Source organism: Portunus trituberculatus, chromosome 21 (genome assembly GCF_017591435.1).
Source record: "Portunus trituberculatus isolate SZX2019 chromosome 21, ASM1759143v1, whole genome shotgun sequence".
Lineage (NCBI taxonomy): Eukaryota > Metazoa > Arthropoda > Malacostraca > Decapoda > Portunidae > Portunus > Portunus trituberculatus.
Genome location: NC_059275.1, coordinates 19442956 through 19462232, shown reverse-complemented (window position 1 = coordinate 19462232; position 19277 = coordinate 19442956). Strand labels below are relative to the sequence as shown.

At 39.2% G+C, this 19277-nt stretch overlaps 2 protein-coding genes across 3 annotated transcripts in view; one reads left to right on the top strand and one right to left on the bottom strand.

Annotated features, from left to right (window-relative positions):
- Positions 1-5731: 5731 nt before the first annotated feature.
- On the bottom strand, positions 5732-11201 carry LOC123507170. 2 transcript variants are annotated; one of them, XM_045259826.1, is made up of 8 exons: positions 10996-11200; positions 10391-10411; positions 9379-9696; positions 8252-9109; positions 7254-7509; positions 6804-6925; positions 6542-6688; positions 5732-5989 (listed from the first exon to the last, which is right to left on the bottom strand). In XM_045259826.1, the coding sequence occupies exons 1-8, from the start codon at positions 11078-11080 to the stop codon at positions 5850-5852; spliced, it is 1947 nt and encodes a 648-aa protein (XP_045115761.1). In that variant the 5' UTR covers positions 11081-11200; the 3' UTR covers positions 5732-5849. The 2 variants fall into 2 exon arrangements, with proteins under 2 accessions (XP_045115761.1, XP_045115762.1); XM_045259827.1 differs by lacking the exon at positions 10391-10411 and having other exon boundaries at positions 10996-11201.
- A 1091-nt stretch (positions 11202-12292) lies between these two features.
- The window catches only part of LOC123507024, a 48245-nt gene continuing 41260 nt past the window's right edge, over positions 12293-19277 (top strand). The window contains exon 1 of the mRNA XM_045259521.1: positions 12293-12564. The gene's annotated coding sequence lies outside the window, so the exon portion shown is untranslated. The remainder of the gene's footprint in view (positions 12565-19277) is intronic.

Sequence of the window (19277 nt, the reverse complement as noted above, 5' to 3'; positions counted from 1 at the left end):
TTACTGCTAGGTGAACAGGGGCTACACATTAACCCCTTCAATACGGTGACGCCTACGTAGGCGTCATATTTCTTTTCTGAGCTTTCTTCAGTTCAGTTGTCCCGTATAATGTGTTGGATACCAACTACACACGCCGTATGCTGTCCTTGAAATCCTAGTGCTCCTCCCGCCATCCTTGTCTCCACCAATCACTAAAGATAAGTCCCGCCTTGTGTCTAAAATTCCCCAATGGCATAGACTGTTTCCATCTCTCTCTCTCTCTCTCTCTCTCTCTCTCTCTCTCTCTCTCTCTCCTCCTTCCTTTCCGTCTCCTTCCTCCCTCACCCTCTTCCTCTCGAAAAATAAGCTACATGCGTCCCGCTTGTGTCTAAAATATTAGCAAATGTCTCTCTCTCTCTCTCTCTCTCTCTCTCTCTCTCTCTCTCTCTCTCTCTCTCTCTCTCGAAGAGAGAAGCGTCCACTTTCCTCTTCGAAGGCGATATAGTAACTAAAAATAGCAGCATAATACACAAAGATGACAAGTATGACGAGCTTGCATGAGTTTCCCGCGCTAGGGCGCGCGGCACTACCACCTGTATATCATACAGGCGGGCTTTTTTAACATCCGGCGTGTGTGTGTGTGTGTGTGTGTGTGTGTGTGTATGTATGTGTGTGTGTGTGTGTGTGTGTGTGTGTGTGTGTGTGTGTGTGTGTGTGTGTGTGTGTGTGTGTGTGTGTGTGCTTGTGTAATTCACTGTTCACTGTTTGATCTGGTGCAGTCTCTGACGAGACAGCCAGACGTTACCCTACGGAACGAGCTCAGAGCTCATTATTTCCGATCATAGGATAGGTCTGAGACCAGGCACACACCACACACCGGGACAACAAGGTCACAACTCCTCGATTTACATCCCGTACCTACTCACTGCTAGGTGAACAGGGCTACACGTGAAAGGAGACACACCCAAATATCTCCACCTGGCCGGGGAATCGTACCCCGGTCATCTGGCTTGTGAAGCCAGCGCTCTAACCACTGAGCTACCGGGCCGTGTGTGTCATTGTGTGTGTGTGTGTGTGTGTGTGTGTGTGTGTGTGTGTGTGTGTGTGTGTGTGTGTGTGTGTGTGTGTGTGTGTGTGTACATATGTCTGCGTGCGTGTGCGTGGGGTATACGTACGCACGTGTGTGTTTCACGGTTTGATCTGCTGCAGTTTCTGACGAGACAGCCAGACGTAACCCTACGGAACGAGCTCAGAGCTCATTATTTCCGATCTTGGGATAGGCCTGAGACCAGGCACACACTACACTACACACTGGGACAACAAGGTCACAACTCCTCGATTTACATCCCGTACCTACTCACTGCTAGGTGAACAGGGGCTACACGTGAAAGGAGACACCCAAATATCTCCACCACGGCCTTGGTATACAGGCCTGAGGGATCATATGTGACGTCAGCACAACTAGGCCATCGCCGCGCCGCTCTGCTCATCTCTTTTCCCAGAAATGTTCTATCATTTCTGTTTTTATCGAAGATCTTTTTCTTTTGTCTTACAATATAAACGTATGATGATGATATTTTGCATTTTACCTGAACCATATATTTTACTTAGATTTTTTTATTAATTTCAAAATTTTTAGTACAGTCAGCTAAATAATAGCATAAACCCTATACACCAACATCTGTGCTGATAACGTTTATATATATATATATATATATATATATATATATATATATATATATATATATATATATATATATATATATATATATATATATATATATATATATATGTATGTATTATAATACACATCCTATAGACCAGCAAGTTAAAAACACACCCTTTAGACCAGCAAGATAAACATCCCCTTTAGACCAGCAAGATAAACATACCCTTTAGACCAGCAAGCTAAACATACCCTTTAGACCAGCAAGATAAACATACCCTTTAGACCAGCAGATAAACATCCCCTTTAGACCAGCAATATAAACATACCCTTTAGACCAGCAAGATAAACATACCCTTTAGACCAGCAAGATAAACATACCCTTTAGACCAGCAAGATAAACATCACCTTTAGACCAGCAAGATAAACATCCCCTTTAGACCAGCAAGCTAAAAACATCCCCTTTAGACCAGCAAGATAAACATACCCTTTAGACCAGCAAGATAAACACACCCTTTAGACCAGCAAGATAACCATACCCTTTAGACCAGCAAGATAAACATACCCTTTAGACCAGCAAGATAAACATACCCTTTAGACCAGCAAGATAAACATACCCTTTAGACCAGCAAGATAAACATACCCTTTAGACCAGCAAGATAAACATACCCTTTAGACCAGCAAGATAAACATACCCTTTAGACCAGCAAGATAAACATACCCTTTAGACCAGCAAGATAAACATACCCTTTAGACCAGCAAGATAAACATCCCTTTAGACCAGCAAGATAAACATACCCTTTAGACCAGCAAGATAAACATCCCTTTAGACCAGCAAGATAAACACACCCTTTAGACCAGCAAGATAAACATACCCTTTAGACCAGCAAGATAAACATCCCCTTTAGACCAGCAAGATAAACACACCCTTTAGACCAGCAAGCTAAACATACCCTTTAGACCAGCAAGATAAACACACCCTTTAGACCAGCAAGATAAACATACCCTTTAGACCAGCAAGCTAAACATACCCTTTAGACCAGCAAGCTAAACATACCCTTTAGACCAGCAAGATAAACATACCCTTTAGACCAGCAAGATAAACATCCCCTTTAGACCAGCAAGATAAACACACCCTTTAGACCAGCAAGATAAACATACCCTTTAGACCAGCAAGATAAACATACCCTTTAGACCAGCAAGATAAACATACCCTTTAGACCAGCAAGATAAACATACCCTTTAGACCAGCAAGCTAAACATACCCTTTAGACCAGCAAGATAAACACACCCTTTAGACCAGCAAGATAAACATACCCTTTAGACCAGCAAGCTAAAAACAACCCCTTCAGACCAACAAGCTGAAAACACTCCTTTTAGACCAACAAGTAAATCCCCCCCTTTAGACCAGCAAGCTAAAAACACCCCTTTAAACCAGCAAGCTAAAAACACCCTCTTTAGACCCCTTTAGATAGGTTAGGGCAGGCTAGGGTTAGGTTATTGCCCACCTTTCTCTGTTTATCTTACCAACAATTAATTTGCATAAAAGCTGTTCTTGATTTCAAAACATTTATGTTGATCAATACATTTGTTTCATTACCTAACCTAACACAAATCTCAAGGTAAAAATGTGTCCCAGTAATGAAGGTCATGGGTGTATGAAGAGTGTATCTTACTATGTAGATTGCTTCTATCAATGGTCCTTAACCCCTTCAGTACTGGGACACATTTTTACCTTGAGATTTGTGTACCATTAAACCATTTTATTGACATCAGCAAGGGTATATGGAGGTCAGAAGATTAATGGCCACAGTCTTCACTGTATTAACCCCTTTACTACTGGGACACATTTTTTACCTGAGATTTGTGTACCATTAGACCATTTCAATGACATTAACAAGGGTCTATGGAGGTCACAAGAATAATGGCCACAGTGTTCAATATTTCAATCCCCCACATGAGTTTGTGAAGTTTTAGAAAATCACCAAATAGTAACCAAACGGAATATGGAGACATGGTTTTTAGGGAATTTTTAAGACGATTTGATGTGTTTTGAGGGCATTATAAGACAGTTTGGCATGTTTTGAGGGTAGTTTAAAACAGTTTGGCATGTTTTTAGGCCAGTTTAAGACAGTTTCATATGTTTTTAGGGCATTATAAGACAGTTTGGCATGTTTTGAGGGCAGTTTAAGACAGTTTGGCATGTTTTGAGGGCAGTTTAAGGCAGTTTTGTGTGCTTTGAGACTGTTTTAAGACAGTTTAAGATAGTTTGGTGTGTTTTTATACCATTTTAAGACAGTTTGGTGTGTTTTCAGGGTATTTTAAGACAGTTTTGTTACAATAAAACCATTATATTGACATTAGGAAGGGTGTATGGAGGTCACAAGATTAATGGCCACAGTCTTCACTCTTTTAATCCCCCACATGAGTTTGTGAAGCAGTAAAAATCTCCAAATAGTCACCACAAGGGATATATGGCAATGTGTCACCCTACTGAAGGGGTTAATGGTGTTGTAAGGAAGCTTTGCAGAAATAGCATTTTTTTGTCATGAAAGCTGATTGTGTGTGTGTGTGTGTGAGTGCGAGATAATCACATTTTTCTTATTTCTTAAAGGTAATGTAGAGTTTTTAGGAGTTTGTGAATGAGGTGAGAGTGTGTCAGTGTGTCAGGGGTGTATCAAGAGTGTATCTTACTATGTAGATTGCTTCAATGAATGGTAATGAATGGTGTCTTAACCCCTTCAGTACTATGACATATTTCCCTATTCCTTGTGGTGACTATTTGGTGATTTTGTACAGCTTCACAAAGTCATGTTGGGGTGAAAATTGTGATTTACATCCCGTACCTACTCACTGCTAGGTGAACAGGGGCTACACGTGAAAGGAGACACACCCAAATATCTCCACCCGGCCGGGAAATCGAATCCCGGTCCTCTGGCTTGTGACCACTGAGCTACCGGGCATGTGTGTGTGTGTGTGTGTTTAAAATGTATTGTTTTCATGTAAATTATTATTATTTCATTGTTTTTCTCTCTTGTAAATTGTTGTAAATGTTGTAAATGTCTATTTTGTATTAAGTTGGTAATTGTTGACTTTTTTAATGTTTGAAAATTTGTGTAGAGTTTTACTATTAAGTTGAAAATATTTGTAGAGTTTTGCAGGCAATGTACTATAATGTGAAGAATTGTTGAATAAAAGTGTAGGGAGACTCTTGCATTTAATTTTAGCTCCAGTATGCATCTGCCTTGTCTCCGGAGACTCTCGCACTATAGTCACACATCACCAATTCACATTTTCAATTCTTCCAAATTGTGTGGCCGACTTCCCCGCTCCATTCCCCTAAAGTTATTGTTTGGTGTGCAGTTTCCAAATTTGGGGTAATTGGACCTTATTTCTTTGAGGAGGATGGAAGATCTGTCACCGTCAACTCTCAACGTTATCTTGCGATGTTGGAAGACCTTTTTTAACCGAAATTGGAAGAATTAAGAGAGAAAACAAATCTGGGAGACATCTGGTTTCAACAAGATGGAGCAACAGCCCACACTGCTCAAGTTGCAATGGTCAAATTGTGACAGATGTTCCCGGCACGCCTCGTCTCTCGGAGGGTTGTTGTTTTATTTTTACCAGCACGATGGCTGGATGGGCTTGTAGGAGCCCTACTAGAGTTGTGTCTTGAAACCCAGGCCTTTGTGAAAGCTTAAGTGTCAAGGAAGGCAGGAGCTGCGGGACCGCAGCTCCTGCCTTCCTTGACACTCTTTGCCTAGTGTGCTCTCTCGGAGCCTCGGAGGGATGATGTCGAGTGACCCCCATGGTCACCTGATTTGAGCATTTGCGACATTTTTTCCTGTGGGGATATCTCAAAAGAGAAAGTGTTCAGAAGTTGGCCACACGATTTGGAAGAATAGAAGATGCAAATTCAGGAGGAAATCGCTGTAATACCCCTTGAGATGTGCCGAAGAGCAGCCGAAAACTTTAGACATCGCCTTCAACAGTGCATCGCTACAGATGGCCACCATCTTCCTGATGCCATCTTCAAAAAGTGATCACACAAACGGCATTGTATACTGATTCGAATAAAACAACAAATAATTCTGTACGTATTGTTTTACTTTTCGTAATAGCCTATCAAAACTAGGGCATTTGATTTCCCCCACCCTGTATATTACACGATCCACAACCAATTTATTCAATGATTTGTTTGTTATTACTTCCTATACTCAATGCCGATGTCATCTTCCATGAAAAACTGAAAGGCTAAAACCACCTTAGACTTCCTTTTGTAGCACACCTCAGCTTGGTATTGTCCTCTCGCCAGGTTGTTGAAGGTTGCCAGGCAGTCACTCCCTGAGACAAGAAAGTGATAAAAAGTTACCTTTCCTTACGTCAGTTATTGGGATGACAACTTTTCTCAGCTCCTGTTTCCTACTTCCTATTCCACAGTCAGGCTCCTGTTGCACCACACTAGTCACATATCTGACATATTCTTTTTTCAATGTACGTATTTGTCTATAACTCTGCTTAAAACAAAATTAGATGAACAAGCAGAACAGCGATGAGGCGTTTAGCCTTCTCGCCTCATAGACAGGCTACAAAATTTTGTTAATTGTGATGCTGCACAAAATATTTTAGTCAATTTTTGCGTCATCGGAAAAAAAAAAAAAAGGAATGGGAATCTGCAGGAGTGAGAGTAGAATGTGAATGGTGACAAATATGAAACTATACAACTGTTTCAAGCTAGTGGAAGGAAGGTACGTGTCACCCCCAACAGGAGTAACACTAAAGTTCTACAAAATTCTAACATAATAAATGTATAAACAATGTAATTTTTCGGTAAGGATTTCGTAACAGTGATACTGAAGACTTTTGTTTTACGCTTCAGTTGACCTGATGACTCACCTCTCTTGCTGCAGGCAACGGTGACACTCCCAAATGTCTCACCACTGGCATGAACTACGCGAACGATGAATTCTTGCACGCTGGGTTCCCTATCCCACATCACAATTGCCGTGCCTGGCGCCACCTTGTGAACTCTCACATGCACATCTGTAACAGAAAGAGGGTGGTTAGGCTATATTTCAATTATTCAAGAGAGAGAGAGAGAGAGAGAGAGAGAGTGTTATTTTGTTGTAGGATGAGTTACTTTGGCGCCCTGACTCACCGGTAAGAAAGAAGAGGCTGGAGGCGGCTGTGTGGCGGTTGGTGAGGAGAATAAAGATGTTAGAGACCGGCCCTTGTCCAGGGTCTACCAGGACTTGTAGACCGCTTACTGAACACACCCTCCTGACGTGGTCCGCGCAACGAGAATAAAATTAATACGCGTCAGTGATGCTTCCTAAAGAGTCTTTCTTTACTTAGGAAAGGATGCATATTAACATATTCATGGGAAAATATTGGCCTTTGAGATGGTAAATGTACAGTATACAAAGGTATCTAGAAATTAACATTATTCATATAATAATATGAATGCTCCAATTTTCTCTTTTCTTCTTTAGAGAATGGCACCTCAGTGGGCCTTTTTCAATTTTTTTGTTGCCGTAGGTCGGTGTCCCTTTTATATAATAATATAGAACACACACACACACACACACACACACACACACACACACACCCCAGCGGATCACACTCTGCCTGTACAGTCTTGAGAACCTGGCTGTGGTCGTGGCCGTTTACTATCAGAGCTACGTAATCTCCTTTAACACTCTCCACTCCTATTACAGTCTGTCCCCCGTTCTCCAGCGTCCCTGTGTTGCTGCTTCCTTGTGTATTTTTCTGCAGCGCACCGCTGAACTCCATCACTAGTGTCTTGGTCCCCAGCCCTGTCTCTGTATCTTCACTGCTCAACAACACTTTGTCAATTATCAGGCCTGGTGGGAGGGAAAAGTAAATGTTATTTTTATTCATCTAGAAATGGATGCAAATGTTATTTAATTGTTTGTTATAGAGTTATGACAGCGATTCCTCGTATTCATTGCTTAGACAACTGTCTACGAGAATATTTTCAATCTTTTTTTAAAGGACGCCATGGGGAGATAAATGGAATGATCAACTCAGTCAGACTGTGATCAAATACTTAATGATGAGTTATTACAAAGCTTTAATAAAAAGAAAATTAAACAGATTCATGGATGAGGATGGATAGATATTATCTATAGTATGTTTCATACAGGCGGTGCTACATGTAAGCTACCTTTATCTTCGAATTTGATATGTTCTTTTCAATAATCTGCCCAGTCCCAACCGGTAGGTTGCGACTCCTTGGGGGTCGTGAAGCCTTGGTAGGGGGGTCGCGTAGCCTTGGCAGGGGGGGTCGCGTAGCCTTGCCAGAAGTAGCTTGGGATAATATCAATTTTGATTAATTCAGATCGGACCAATGTGATCTAATTTGCTAATAAATAATTACAGGATTTTTAAATGCTTTTTTAGATGTTTCTTTTCCTCGCCTTCACATAAAATTAAAGGAAAATTAAGTTGCCGATAGTAAGCCCTAAGTAGGGGGTCGGATCACATGGGTTTCAAACTTTTCAGTAAGGGGTCGCGAGTGCCAAAAGGTTGAGAACCACTGTGTTAGTCCCAATATATGCAACGCATGAAAATCTGCTCGCTTACTGCGCCATTTCCTTAAGGCTGCTGGCGGAGTGTGGGACGAAGAGACCACATCCTTCGTTGTATCCATGACTTCCACAGAGACTGAACCTGAAGTGGGGACATTCATGAAATAATAGAAGCACAGGCCAGGCGGACAGATGAGTGGTCTTGAGGTGTCCAATGGTGCCAGGGTGGAGGCAGAGGGAGTTTTAGTACATATGGTGTGCAGGGCAACGCATTTCCTCCACCGCATGAATTTGACAAAATCATCATTGTCCTCTTCATGATCATCGTCGTCATTATCGTTATCGTCGTCATCGTCAACATCATCATCTATGTCAAGATCGTGATAGCATTGCTTTACCTTCATCAAAGTCTCATTACTCATCACTCCACACACGTCCTTTTGTATTTCTCTCACTTTCTCTGTCAAACATCCATCCACAGTTTTTTCTGATAATTCCTCGATCTTTTCCACTATTCTGCCTTTATTTGATAACTTTCCATCATTCATTACTTCATCTCTTATTAATGATATGTCGTTGTCTTTCATTTGCCCGTACAGTCCTTTGTTTCCCTTCACTTGTCCTTCAATCGACGCTTGTTGGCTTCCTTCCGTCTCTCTATCACCAGCTAGAAATAACTCCCCGACGCCTTCTATTGCCTCACTACCACAATCTATCTTTGTAACACTCTCTTTTATTTTTCCTATCTCATTTTTCATCATTTCAATAGCTTCGACCTCTTCTATAGTCTGGGTGGCCTTCGCCGGAGTTTGAGGGTAATGCCAAAGTTGGATCTGGTATGTCCTTCCTGGTCGCGCAGCCCACTGCACCTCCACCACGCCTTGACCGAGCTGAGTTATCGTGGGAGTCACATCTGCAAGAGGGGAGGAGTCAAGTAATTTGGAAAAATATGATAGTTTGCAAAGAACCAGGTACGAGTACACCATTAAGATAATTGCCAATAAATAACACCCCCCAATCGCAATTTGATTCTGGATTACATTTCATTCACTCCTAAAATTATGATAGCTCTCTGGACTACATTCTCTGATAACTGTGATCTTTTGTGGATTTCTTACCAATAAAGAAGGAAAGGAAAGCAAAGGTATGAATAAAGTAAAGAACATGAAAACATACGAATACCTTGTATAAAGACAGATTCCATGAGCGCGGCATAAATATTTCTGGTGACTCTGTCGTGGCCCGTGATCACGATGGATATAGGATTTGGGTATATCTTTTCCATTCCGGGACATGGCGGGAGGCAGTAGGCTACCGAACCATCTAGTAGGGAGGTTTGAAGGCTGATGTTCTCGTTACAAGTGGCCAGTGTCTTTGCAGAGCCATATGTATACGTGGCTGAGTACTGAAGAGACAAGTCAGGCGCCGCCCCTCCCATCCTGGTAAAGCAGGCATAGATGCCCTGACCGGGAATGTAACCCACTCGGCCGAGAACCAGGACTGTTGAATTACAGGGACAAGTAGCATACAGTTACACCAGAAATCGTGCACTCTTGAACATTCCCTCCCCCTGCATGTGCTCTGCTTTTATCTCATGTCATCTGGTTTACTGAGTCCCTACAGTCTCCTTGCACTACGGACAACTAAATAGCTGTGAAATCAAGGGACTTACCATGGCTAGAAAATGTAAAATACTGCAGTGAAATTTCATGCCTGTTTTGAAAAATGATTTTCTCCATCACAGCTATATCCAAAGGCAATAGAGATGACAACTCAGTCTCAAGAATATTACCATGTAGAGATCTTGTTGACTCGTCAATAGAACCGTAAAATAATAAAACGAGAGCACTGTTAAAAGCCCACTTGCTTCAACTAGAGCCTCTTGAAAGTAGTGTACATATGACGGAGTGTTTCAGAATATGGTTCTGAGTGTAGTGTAAACATGACTTTTTACCAAAAGTGTACCTACATGCAGTATAACATAATTTTATTATCCTAACACTTAATTTCATTCCACATGTACAGTGTTTTTTTTTTTATACACCATAATAAACACATAATCAGTAGCACAACAGCTTTAGGCTATCGTTATATTTGTCATGTACAGACAACATCAACACTTCATCATTAAACATTACTTTGATATTGTATCTCAAGAATACTCAGGGTCACGGTTCACAACACTAGCGCTCACCTTCCATCATGCTGCATGACTCTGTGTGGGAGTAAAATAAATATATTAAATACTAATTCTCTCTCTCTCTCTCTCTCTCTCTCTCTCTCTCTCTCTCTCTCTCTCTCTCTCTCTCTCTCATGCACGCACGTAAATTGCTGTTTACAAGTTTTCTTTCATCTTGTAATGGGGAGAAAAATCAATCATGCCATTAACAAAAAATGAAGCAATGAGGAAGAAAATAAAAATAATCGCTAGTAGAATCATCTAAATAAAACTGACTGACTGCAGACTCTCCTGTCGCTGTATCTGTTCAGTTTTGTATCCTATTCATTTACACACACTTAATAGTCCTAGAGAGCTATATTCCATAACATAATTAGTAATTTAGAATGACTTCAAAATTTGCATCAACGTATTCTTTAGTTGCAGTAAATCCTGCACGCTATACATAAGGCACGAACAGGAAAAACGCGTAATACTAAAACCCACGGACTGGGGACCCAAGGGAAGAAGTAGGAGCTAGTGGTGTCTAACCTAGTAGTATCGTCTCATGGATTCTCCCTGTGACGTGACAAACAGTTAAATGATATCTAGTTTCCTATAAAGTAACAAGAAATGAGTACCAGAAGATGGGACTGTGGAAAGTCGCGGCAGCACCAGGAAGAACATCAATAATAGTAGGTGGTGAAGGAGTATGTACGTGTTCATGGTAAAGGGTATGATGCCTTCTCCCTCGGAAGCACTGTTGTGTGGTGATGGCGTCTTGATGCTTATCTGTTGTGTTACATCTGACTCTTATCACCGCTAACGGGCAACTGCGTTGAGCCTGCTGCATGCACCACTCACACTGGCTGCGGTATCACCACCTCTATCTTCTTTATCAATTTATACGTGTCTATTCACCAAGAATACGCTTATACTCGTACACATATACCCAACATGTGTGTGTGTGTGTGTGTGTTCGCGCGCGCCCCTAACAACCAGGTAGCTATTTTCATAGCTACCTGCTAATATGTCACTCCATGACTCAGTGAAGGCACATTTATCCCATCCATGTAAATTCTATTTAGACAATCGGGAGCAAAGTATAGTTGTCACTGGTGCGTCAAAATCATCCTCCTGCATGATTTTCACGAGAAAATCTCTCTCTCTCTCTCTCTCTCTCTCTCTCTCTCTCTCTCTCTCTCTCTCTCTCTCTCTCTTGTTGTATACATTTTACAACAATAAAATCACCAATCAATCAATCTACTACCTAGTAAGAATGTAATCAAAATCAAATAATATATTTCGTTTATTGGATATAGATGGATGGATGGATTTAAAATTGGGCGCCGCAACAGCTTAGGTCATTTGGCGCCGCTACAGTATATTAATTAAAACCATAAAGTTAGTAAAAAGCTAACTAAAAAAAAAAAAAAAAGAACAAGGAAATTAAAAGTAAAAAGCTAACTAAAAACGATAAAAAAAACAAAGAAACTAAAAGTAACTAAAAATACTACAAAATATCAATCAATAAATAAAAATATAAACAAATAGAACGTTAAGAAAACATATAATAAAATAAAATTCACACGTTGGGGAGGAGGCCAGCTTCTCTTACGTAGGTACTTGTAAACGTCATGGCCTGGGGCTAGACATGCTGGTCCAAGCTTATTGAATATGGTTAACCGGCTAGAATAATTTTCTTATAGTGAAAAAGTAATTAATTGCATTAGCGACTTGAAAATGCATTCGAATCGAATTTTCCTATCAATCAATCAATCATCATTCGAATCGAATTTTCATATATCCTTTGAATAGTATCGAAGAAAATATAAAGAAAAATATATATGTTTTTTATTTATAATAATGAATGGACTAAGATACAGCTAACAACAAAATTAAAGTAATATACTTATTGCCAAATGAATTACATATGAAGCAGATGCGGCCAGGCAAATCATAACAAAGGCGGCTGGGAAACTATAGTGACCTTTGAAATGTAGCTGTTTTAATCGTTACTATTCACTTTTTAGCTTTTACCACGCTGCTAGTGACCAGTTAAGAGTGCCAGGATAAGCAAAGCAGCGCCACGGCAGCAAACTGAAAAATGTGAGGCTGAGGCAGCAGAGGTTGGCGTGACTTACACGGTGCAAGAATTTTTGTGGTAGTGACATCTTACTGGTGACAGCTTGTCATGTGTATGTTTGTATGTAAGTACGTTAATTGAAGTTTGGGGATATATGAAAATTGTACTAGCGTTTTCATGCTAGGGTTACGTTAAGTTTAGATTCATGCAGTTCATTAGTTTCAAGACCGATATATATATAACATAACATAAATAATAGGATAACAAAGGGCCACCAGGGCCCATCTAGGTTATCCTGTATCAGTCGCACAGCGACCTCGCCATCAGTACTTAAAGATACACTTACAAGTACACAATACATTATATACTAATTCTAAATATTTGGCCCATTAACAGGGCTAAGTCCTGCAGCGAAATCCTCTACAATTTGTGGTCCCCATACATGGGGATCATGTCTTATTTAACTATAGTAAATTTCTTATAAAAGCTATCATGCAGTGCTATACATAATCATAAATCTAATAAATTTAAGTGCTTATCTAATCTGTCTTTAAACATTGTCAAACTAGTGCTATTTACAACCATCTCTGGCAATGCATTCCAGAAGTCTACCACCCTATGACTAAAGAAATATTTTCTTATATCTAACCTGCAGCCTTGCTTTCTAATCTTCCTGCCATGATTTCTAGTCCTATTTCCCTCCTCTAAGGTAAAGAAAGATCTCACATCTATGTAGTTTGTATCTGAGAACATTTTAAATAACTCTATCATATCCCCTCTTATACATCTCCTCTCAAATGAAAACATGTTTAATTCCTTTAATCTATCTCTATACTCCAGGTGCTTTAATGCTGGTATCATCCTAGTTGCTCTTCTCTGAACTGCTTCTAACATGTTGATATCCTGCCTATAGTGAGGTGACCAGGCCTGTATGCAATACTCTAAATGGGGCCTAACATAGGAATTATATAAGCTACGCACCACTTCCTTACTTTTATAACTAACATTTCTATTTATAAAACCCAGGATCCTATTTGCCCTATTTCTTGCTTCTAAACATTGCTTTGAAAATTTCATAGTCCTGTCTATCACTACTCCTAAATCCTTTCTTTCCTCTACTGCCTCTAGCCAACATCCCTCCATCTCATAGTTAAAGTTTGTGTTGTCTTTACCTAAATGCATAACCTGACACTTATCAGAATTAAACTCCATCTGCCACCTGGCTGCCCATGCTATCAGCCTGTCCAGGTCTCGTTAACATAACATATAACATAACATAAATAATAGGATAACAAAGGGCCACCAGGGCCCATCTAGGTTATCCTGTATCAGTCGCACAGCGACCTCGTCATCAGTACTTAAAGATACACTTACAAGTACACAATACATTATATACTAATTCTAAATATTTGGCCCATTAACAGGGCTAAGTCCTGCAGTGAAATCCTCTACAATTTGTGGTCCCCATACATGGGGATCATGTCTTATTTAACTATAGTAAATTTCTTATAAAAACTATCATGCAGTGCTATACATAATTATAAATCTAATAAATTTAAGTGCTTATCTAATCTGTTTTAAACATTGTCAAACTAGTGCTATTTACAACTGTCTCTGGCAATGCATTCCAGAAGTCTACCACCCTATGACTAAAGAAATATTTTCTTATATCTAACCTGCAGCCTTGCTTTCTAATCTTCCTGCCATGATTTCTAGTCCTATTTCCTCCTCTAAGGTAAAGAAAGATCTCACATCTATGTAGTTTGTATCTGAGAACATTTTAAATAACTCTATCATATCCCTCTTATACATCTCCTCTCAAATGAAAACATGTTTAATTCCTTTAATCTATCTCTATACTCCAGGTGCTTTAATGCTGGTATCATCCTAGTTGCTCTTCTCTGAACTGCTTCTAACATGTTGATATCCTGCCTATAGTGGGGTGACCAGGCCTGTATGCAATACTCTAAATGGGGCCTAACATAGGAATTATATAAGCTACGCACCACTTCCTTACTTTTATAACTAACATTTCTATTTATAAAACCCAGGATCCTATTTGCCCTATTTCTTGCTTCTAAACATTGCTTTGAAAATTTCATAGTCCTGTCTATCACTACTCCTAAATCCTTTCCTTCCTCTACTGCCTCTAGCCAACATCCCTCCATCTCATAGTTAAAGTTTGTGTTGTCTTTACCTAAATGCATAACCTGACACTTATCAGAATTAAACTCCATCTGCCACCTGTCTGCCCATGCTATCAGCCTGTCCAGGTCTCGTTAACATAACATAACATAACATAAATAATAGGATAACAAAGGGCCACCAGGGCCCATCTAGGTTATCCTGTATCAGTCGCACAGCGACCTCGTCATCAGTACTTAAAGATACACTTACAAGTACACAATACATTATATACTAATTCTAAATATTTGGCCCATTAACAGGGCTAAGTCCTGCAGCGAAATCCTCTACAATTTGTGGTCCCCATACATGGGGATCATGTCTTATTTAACTATAGTAAATTTCTTATAAAAACTATCATGCAGTGCTATACATAATTATAAATCTAATAAATTTAAGTGCTTATCTAATCTGTTTTTAAACATTGTCAAACTAGTGCTATTTACAACTGTCTCTGGCAATGCATTCCAGAAGTCTACCACTCTATGACTAAAGAAATATTTTCTTATATCTAACCTGCAGCCTTGCTTTCTAATCTTCCTGCCATGATTTCTAGTCCTATTTCCCTCCTCTAAGGTAAAGAAAGATCTCACATCTATGTAGTTTGTATCTGAGAACATTTTAAATAACTCTATCATATCCCTCTTATACATCTCCTCTCAAATGAAAACATGTTTAATTCCTTTAATCTATCTCTATACTCCAGGCGCTTTAATGCTGGTATCATCCTAGTTGCTCTTCTCTGAACTGCTTCTAACATGTTGATATCCTGCCTATAGTGGGGTGACCAGGCCTGTATGCAATACTCTAAATGGGGCCTAACATAGGAATTATATAAGCTACGCACCACTTCCTTACTTTTATAACTAACATTTCTATTTATAAAACCCAGGATCCTATTTGCCCTATTTCTTGCTTCTAAACATTGCTTTGAAAATTTCATAGTCCTGTCTATCACTACTCCTAAATCCTTTCCTTCCTCTACTGCCTCTAGCCAACATCCCTCCATCTCATAGTTAAAGTTTGTGTTGTCTTTACCTAAATGCATAACCTGACACTTATCAGAATTAAACTCCATCTGCCACCTGTCTGCCCATGCTATCAGCCTGTCCAGGTCTCGTTGTATTCTGTAATTGTCCTTTTCACCCTGTACTGCACATGCTATCTTAGTATCATCTGCAAACTTTGATACTTTGCTACTAATTCCTATATCTAAATCGTTAATGTACACCAAGAAAAGAAGAGGTCCTAGCACTGATCCTTGGGGTACCCACTAACCACTTCCTTCCACTCAGACATTGCCCCATTTAATACTACTCTCTGTTTCCTATCAGAAAGCCATTCACTAATCCAATCAACTAACCTACCCCCTATCCCATGTAGTCTCAATTTGTACACTAGCCTCCTATGCGGTACCTTATCAAACGCCTTGCTAAAATCTAGATATATAACATCTATGCTATTTCCATCATCTAACTCCTTGGTAATATATTCTAAGATATCGAGCAAATTTGTAAGACAGGACCTCCCTGATCTAAAGCCATGTTGGGTATCTCTAATTAATCTATTCTCATTTAAATGCTCCCAAATACTACCCTTAATGATTTTCTCTAGTATCTTACATACTATACTAGTTAAACTGATCGGTCTATAATTATTCGCATCATCCTTCCTACCTTTTTAAATATTGGAGTAACATTAGCTAACTTCCAGTCCTGAGGTATCTCAGCAAACCTAAGTGATCTTTCAAAGATTAACTTAAGTGCTTCAGAAATACTGTCTACACCCTCCTAAGTACTCTGGCATGTAGCTCATCAGGACCACTAGCTTTCCTATCGTCTAGTTCAAGAATAAATTTCCTAATAATTCCCGGTTTTATATCAATATTTTCTAAAGCTCTTAAACTACTCGTCGCACTGTTTGTAACAGGATTTCCTATTCTTTCCTAGTAAATACTGAAGAAAATTGTTCATTCAATAATTCTACTATGTCTTCATTTTGATCCACTACTACACCATCTTTTCTGAGTGGTCCAATCCTATCCTTATTTCTTTTATCACTGACCTTGTAATAACTATATAATTTTTGGGATCTTTACTCCCAGCTCTAGCTAGTTTTATCTCTGCCTGCCTTTTACTTTTTTTATAACCTTACTCAAATCATCCCTGACCTGTCTGTACCTAATCAAATCTACATCTTCCCACTTTTCTGCAACTCTCTGTATGCCCTCTTCTTCTCTCTGATCTGGCTACCTATCTCATGAGTCCACCATAATGGCTTCCTGTTTCTCTGCCTTATATCTTTGTAAGGGATACACTGCATCACTATACCCTTTACTACAACCTTAAAAATATCCCACATCTCCTGTGCAGTTTTATTTCCAAAACTATCTTCCCAGTTTACCTCTCCTAATAACTGACGTAACCTACCATAATTGCCTTTCTGATAGTTTGGGACTCTAGTCTTATTCACTATATTATCCCTACTGGAATTAATGATAAATCTAATTATATGATGGTCACTGTTTGCTAAAGTCTCTCCTACCTCAACTTCCTTTAAACAATGCTCAATATTTGTTAGTACTATGTCTAAAACCTTCCTCCCCCTAGTAGGTTTATCTACCATCTGCACTAAATAGTTATCCTGAAAACTTTCCATAAACTTATTTTCACTAGCATCTCCTACCATCCTCTCCCAGTTTACTGACTTAAGATTAAAATCCCCTAAGATAATTGTCTGACTAGTACACCTTCTATTTATCTCATCTACCATAAGGTTGTCTACATCTGCTGACTGGTTAGGTGGCCTATAAAAAGCTCCTACTCTAATAACCTTACTTTTGTTTACTCTAACATCCAGCCATAAGGACTCTACTCTGTTATCTACCTTAATACCATTAACCTGACTGGAAATGAAGGATTTTTTTTACATAAATAACTACTCCTCCGCCTATCCTACCAATTCTCTGGTGTAAATACATAATGTATCCATCTACTTCATATTCTTTCCTATTTTCCCTAAACTTTTCCTCATTTACCCATGCCTCTGTGACACATACAACATCTAGGTCCTCCTCAACTATATAACTAGATAACTCGTCCTTCTTGTTCCTAAGACTCCTGGCATTTACATAAAAACATTTAAGTCGTTGTATTCTGTAATTGTCCTTTTCACCCTGTACTGCACATGCTATCTTAGTATCATCTGCAAACTTTGATACTTTGCTACTAATTCCTATATATAAATCGTTAATGTACACCAAGAAAAGAAGAGGTCCTAGCACTGACATAGCGATCTATTACATACACTACACGTGACGAAGTGTTGGTCATGCCCTTGTGTATTCTTCAGGATAATATTGAAATAACACGAACATTTTTATCTGAAGACTAGCTTAGTTAAGGTAAGGTATTTTACTCTTAAACCAACAGCAACATGTCTTTTCTTACCCTACTGATCTTATAGAGCTTTTCATTCTGAGTAATTTGAACCCTTATATACTTGTCTTAGATTGCTTATAACGTTTAAAAATGTTTAAGAAAATGACCACTTTTGGGGTAAAGCAAGTAACACCTGCCTGTGTGATTGACTGACGGGCACAGGAATGCTGTTATCTGCAAAATTGTGTTTCTGTAAGAGATGAGTGGGTGGGGGGGGATAAAAAAAACCCCTACAAATTTGTGATGGAAACAAAGTGCATATTCATTCAAAACAGGTCGAAATCTACCTGAAAAATTCTTCTCTTCACAAGCTGCTCTGATTGGCCAGATTCATTATGTATTATTTTTGTTGGTCAGTGGCTGCATGCCCAAACAAAGGAACCAATCTTTGCCATTCATTTCATGTGTGCATGTGCAAATAATGTGACAATACACACACATGAACGAAGATATGTAACAGCATTCCTCAATGCCTGTCAGTCCATTACACAGGTGGGTGTTGCTTGCTCTTCCCAAAAAACAGTAAATTTTTTAATATTTTTATCACTGTCAGTCCATCACACAGGTGGGTATTGCTTGCTCTCCCCAAAAAGTAGTAAATTTTTTTATATTTTTATCAGTGTTATAAACAATGAAAAGCTCTAGAAGATGAGAAGGGTAACAAAAGCCATGTTGTTGTTGGTGTAAGAGTAAAATAATATTGACATCAGTGGTGTGTGTGTGTGTGGCCTCAACTAGGTTAGGTTTAGGTTAGGTTAGGTTAGTGCAGATTAATTCAAAACAGGCCAAAATAAACCAGAAAGAAAATGCTTCGTTTTACAGCAAAATCGTGTTTCCGTAAGACACAGGGTGGGGGGGTAGAATAAAATTATGGATTTGTGATGGAAACAAAGTGAATATTCATTCAAAACAGGTTGAAATCTACCAGAAAAAAATGATTTCATTCAGAAATTAGCTGTTGGTATAGCTAACTAAAAATTTACCAAGTTTATATTCATGCAATTCATTAACTTCTTTATTAATTTCATTGTGTAGTACATCATAGTTAATAGAAAAATCCCAAGAATAGATAACCCATGTTCTTAAGATTAGCTGGCAAAGGTTACTTCCATAATATCCAAGATTAGTGTATTGATGGAAGTATTGTTGTGTGCAACCCAGTACTAAGTTTATTTAAGTTTCTGATAGTTTTTCTTTGCCTTCACCTTCCACC

Bases quoted from the DNA above. Each gene is read 5' to 3' on its own strand.
- LOC123507170 (XM_045259826.1), bottom strand. From the start codon at position 11,080: ATGAACACGTACATACTCCTTCACCACCTACTATTATTGATGTTCTTC. The intron at 9,697-10,390 runs GTGAGCGCTAGT...GTAATTCAACAG, and splicing joins GTCATGCAGCATGATGGAAG to TCCTGGTTCTCGGCCGAGTG. The intron at 5,990-6,541 runs GTGAGTCATCAG...TTCTTGTCTCAG, and splicing joins CGTTGCCTGCAGCAAGAGAG to GGAGTGACTGCCTGGCAACC.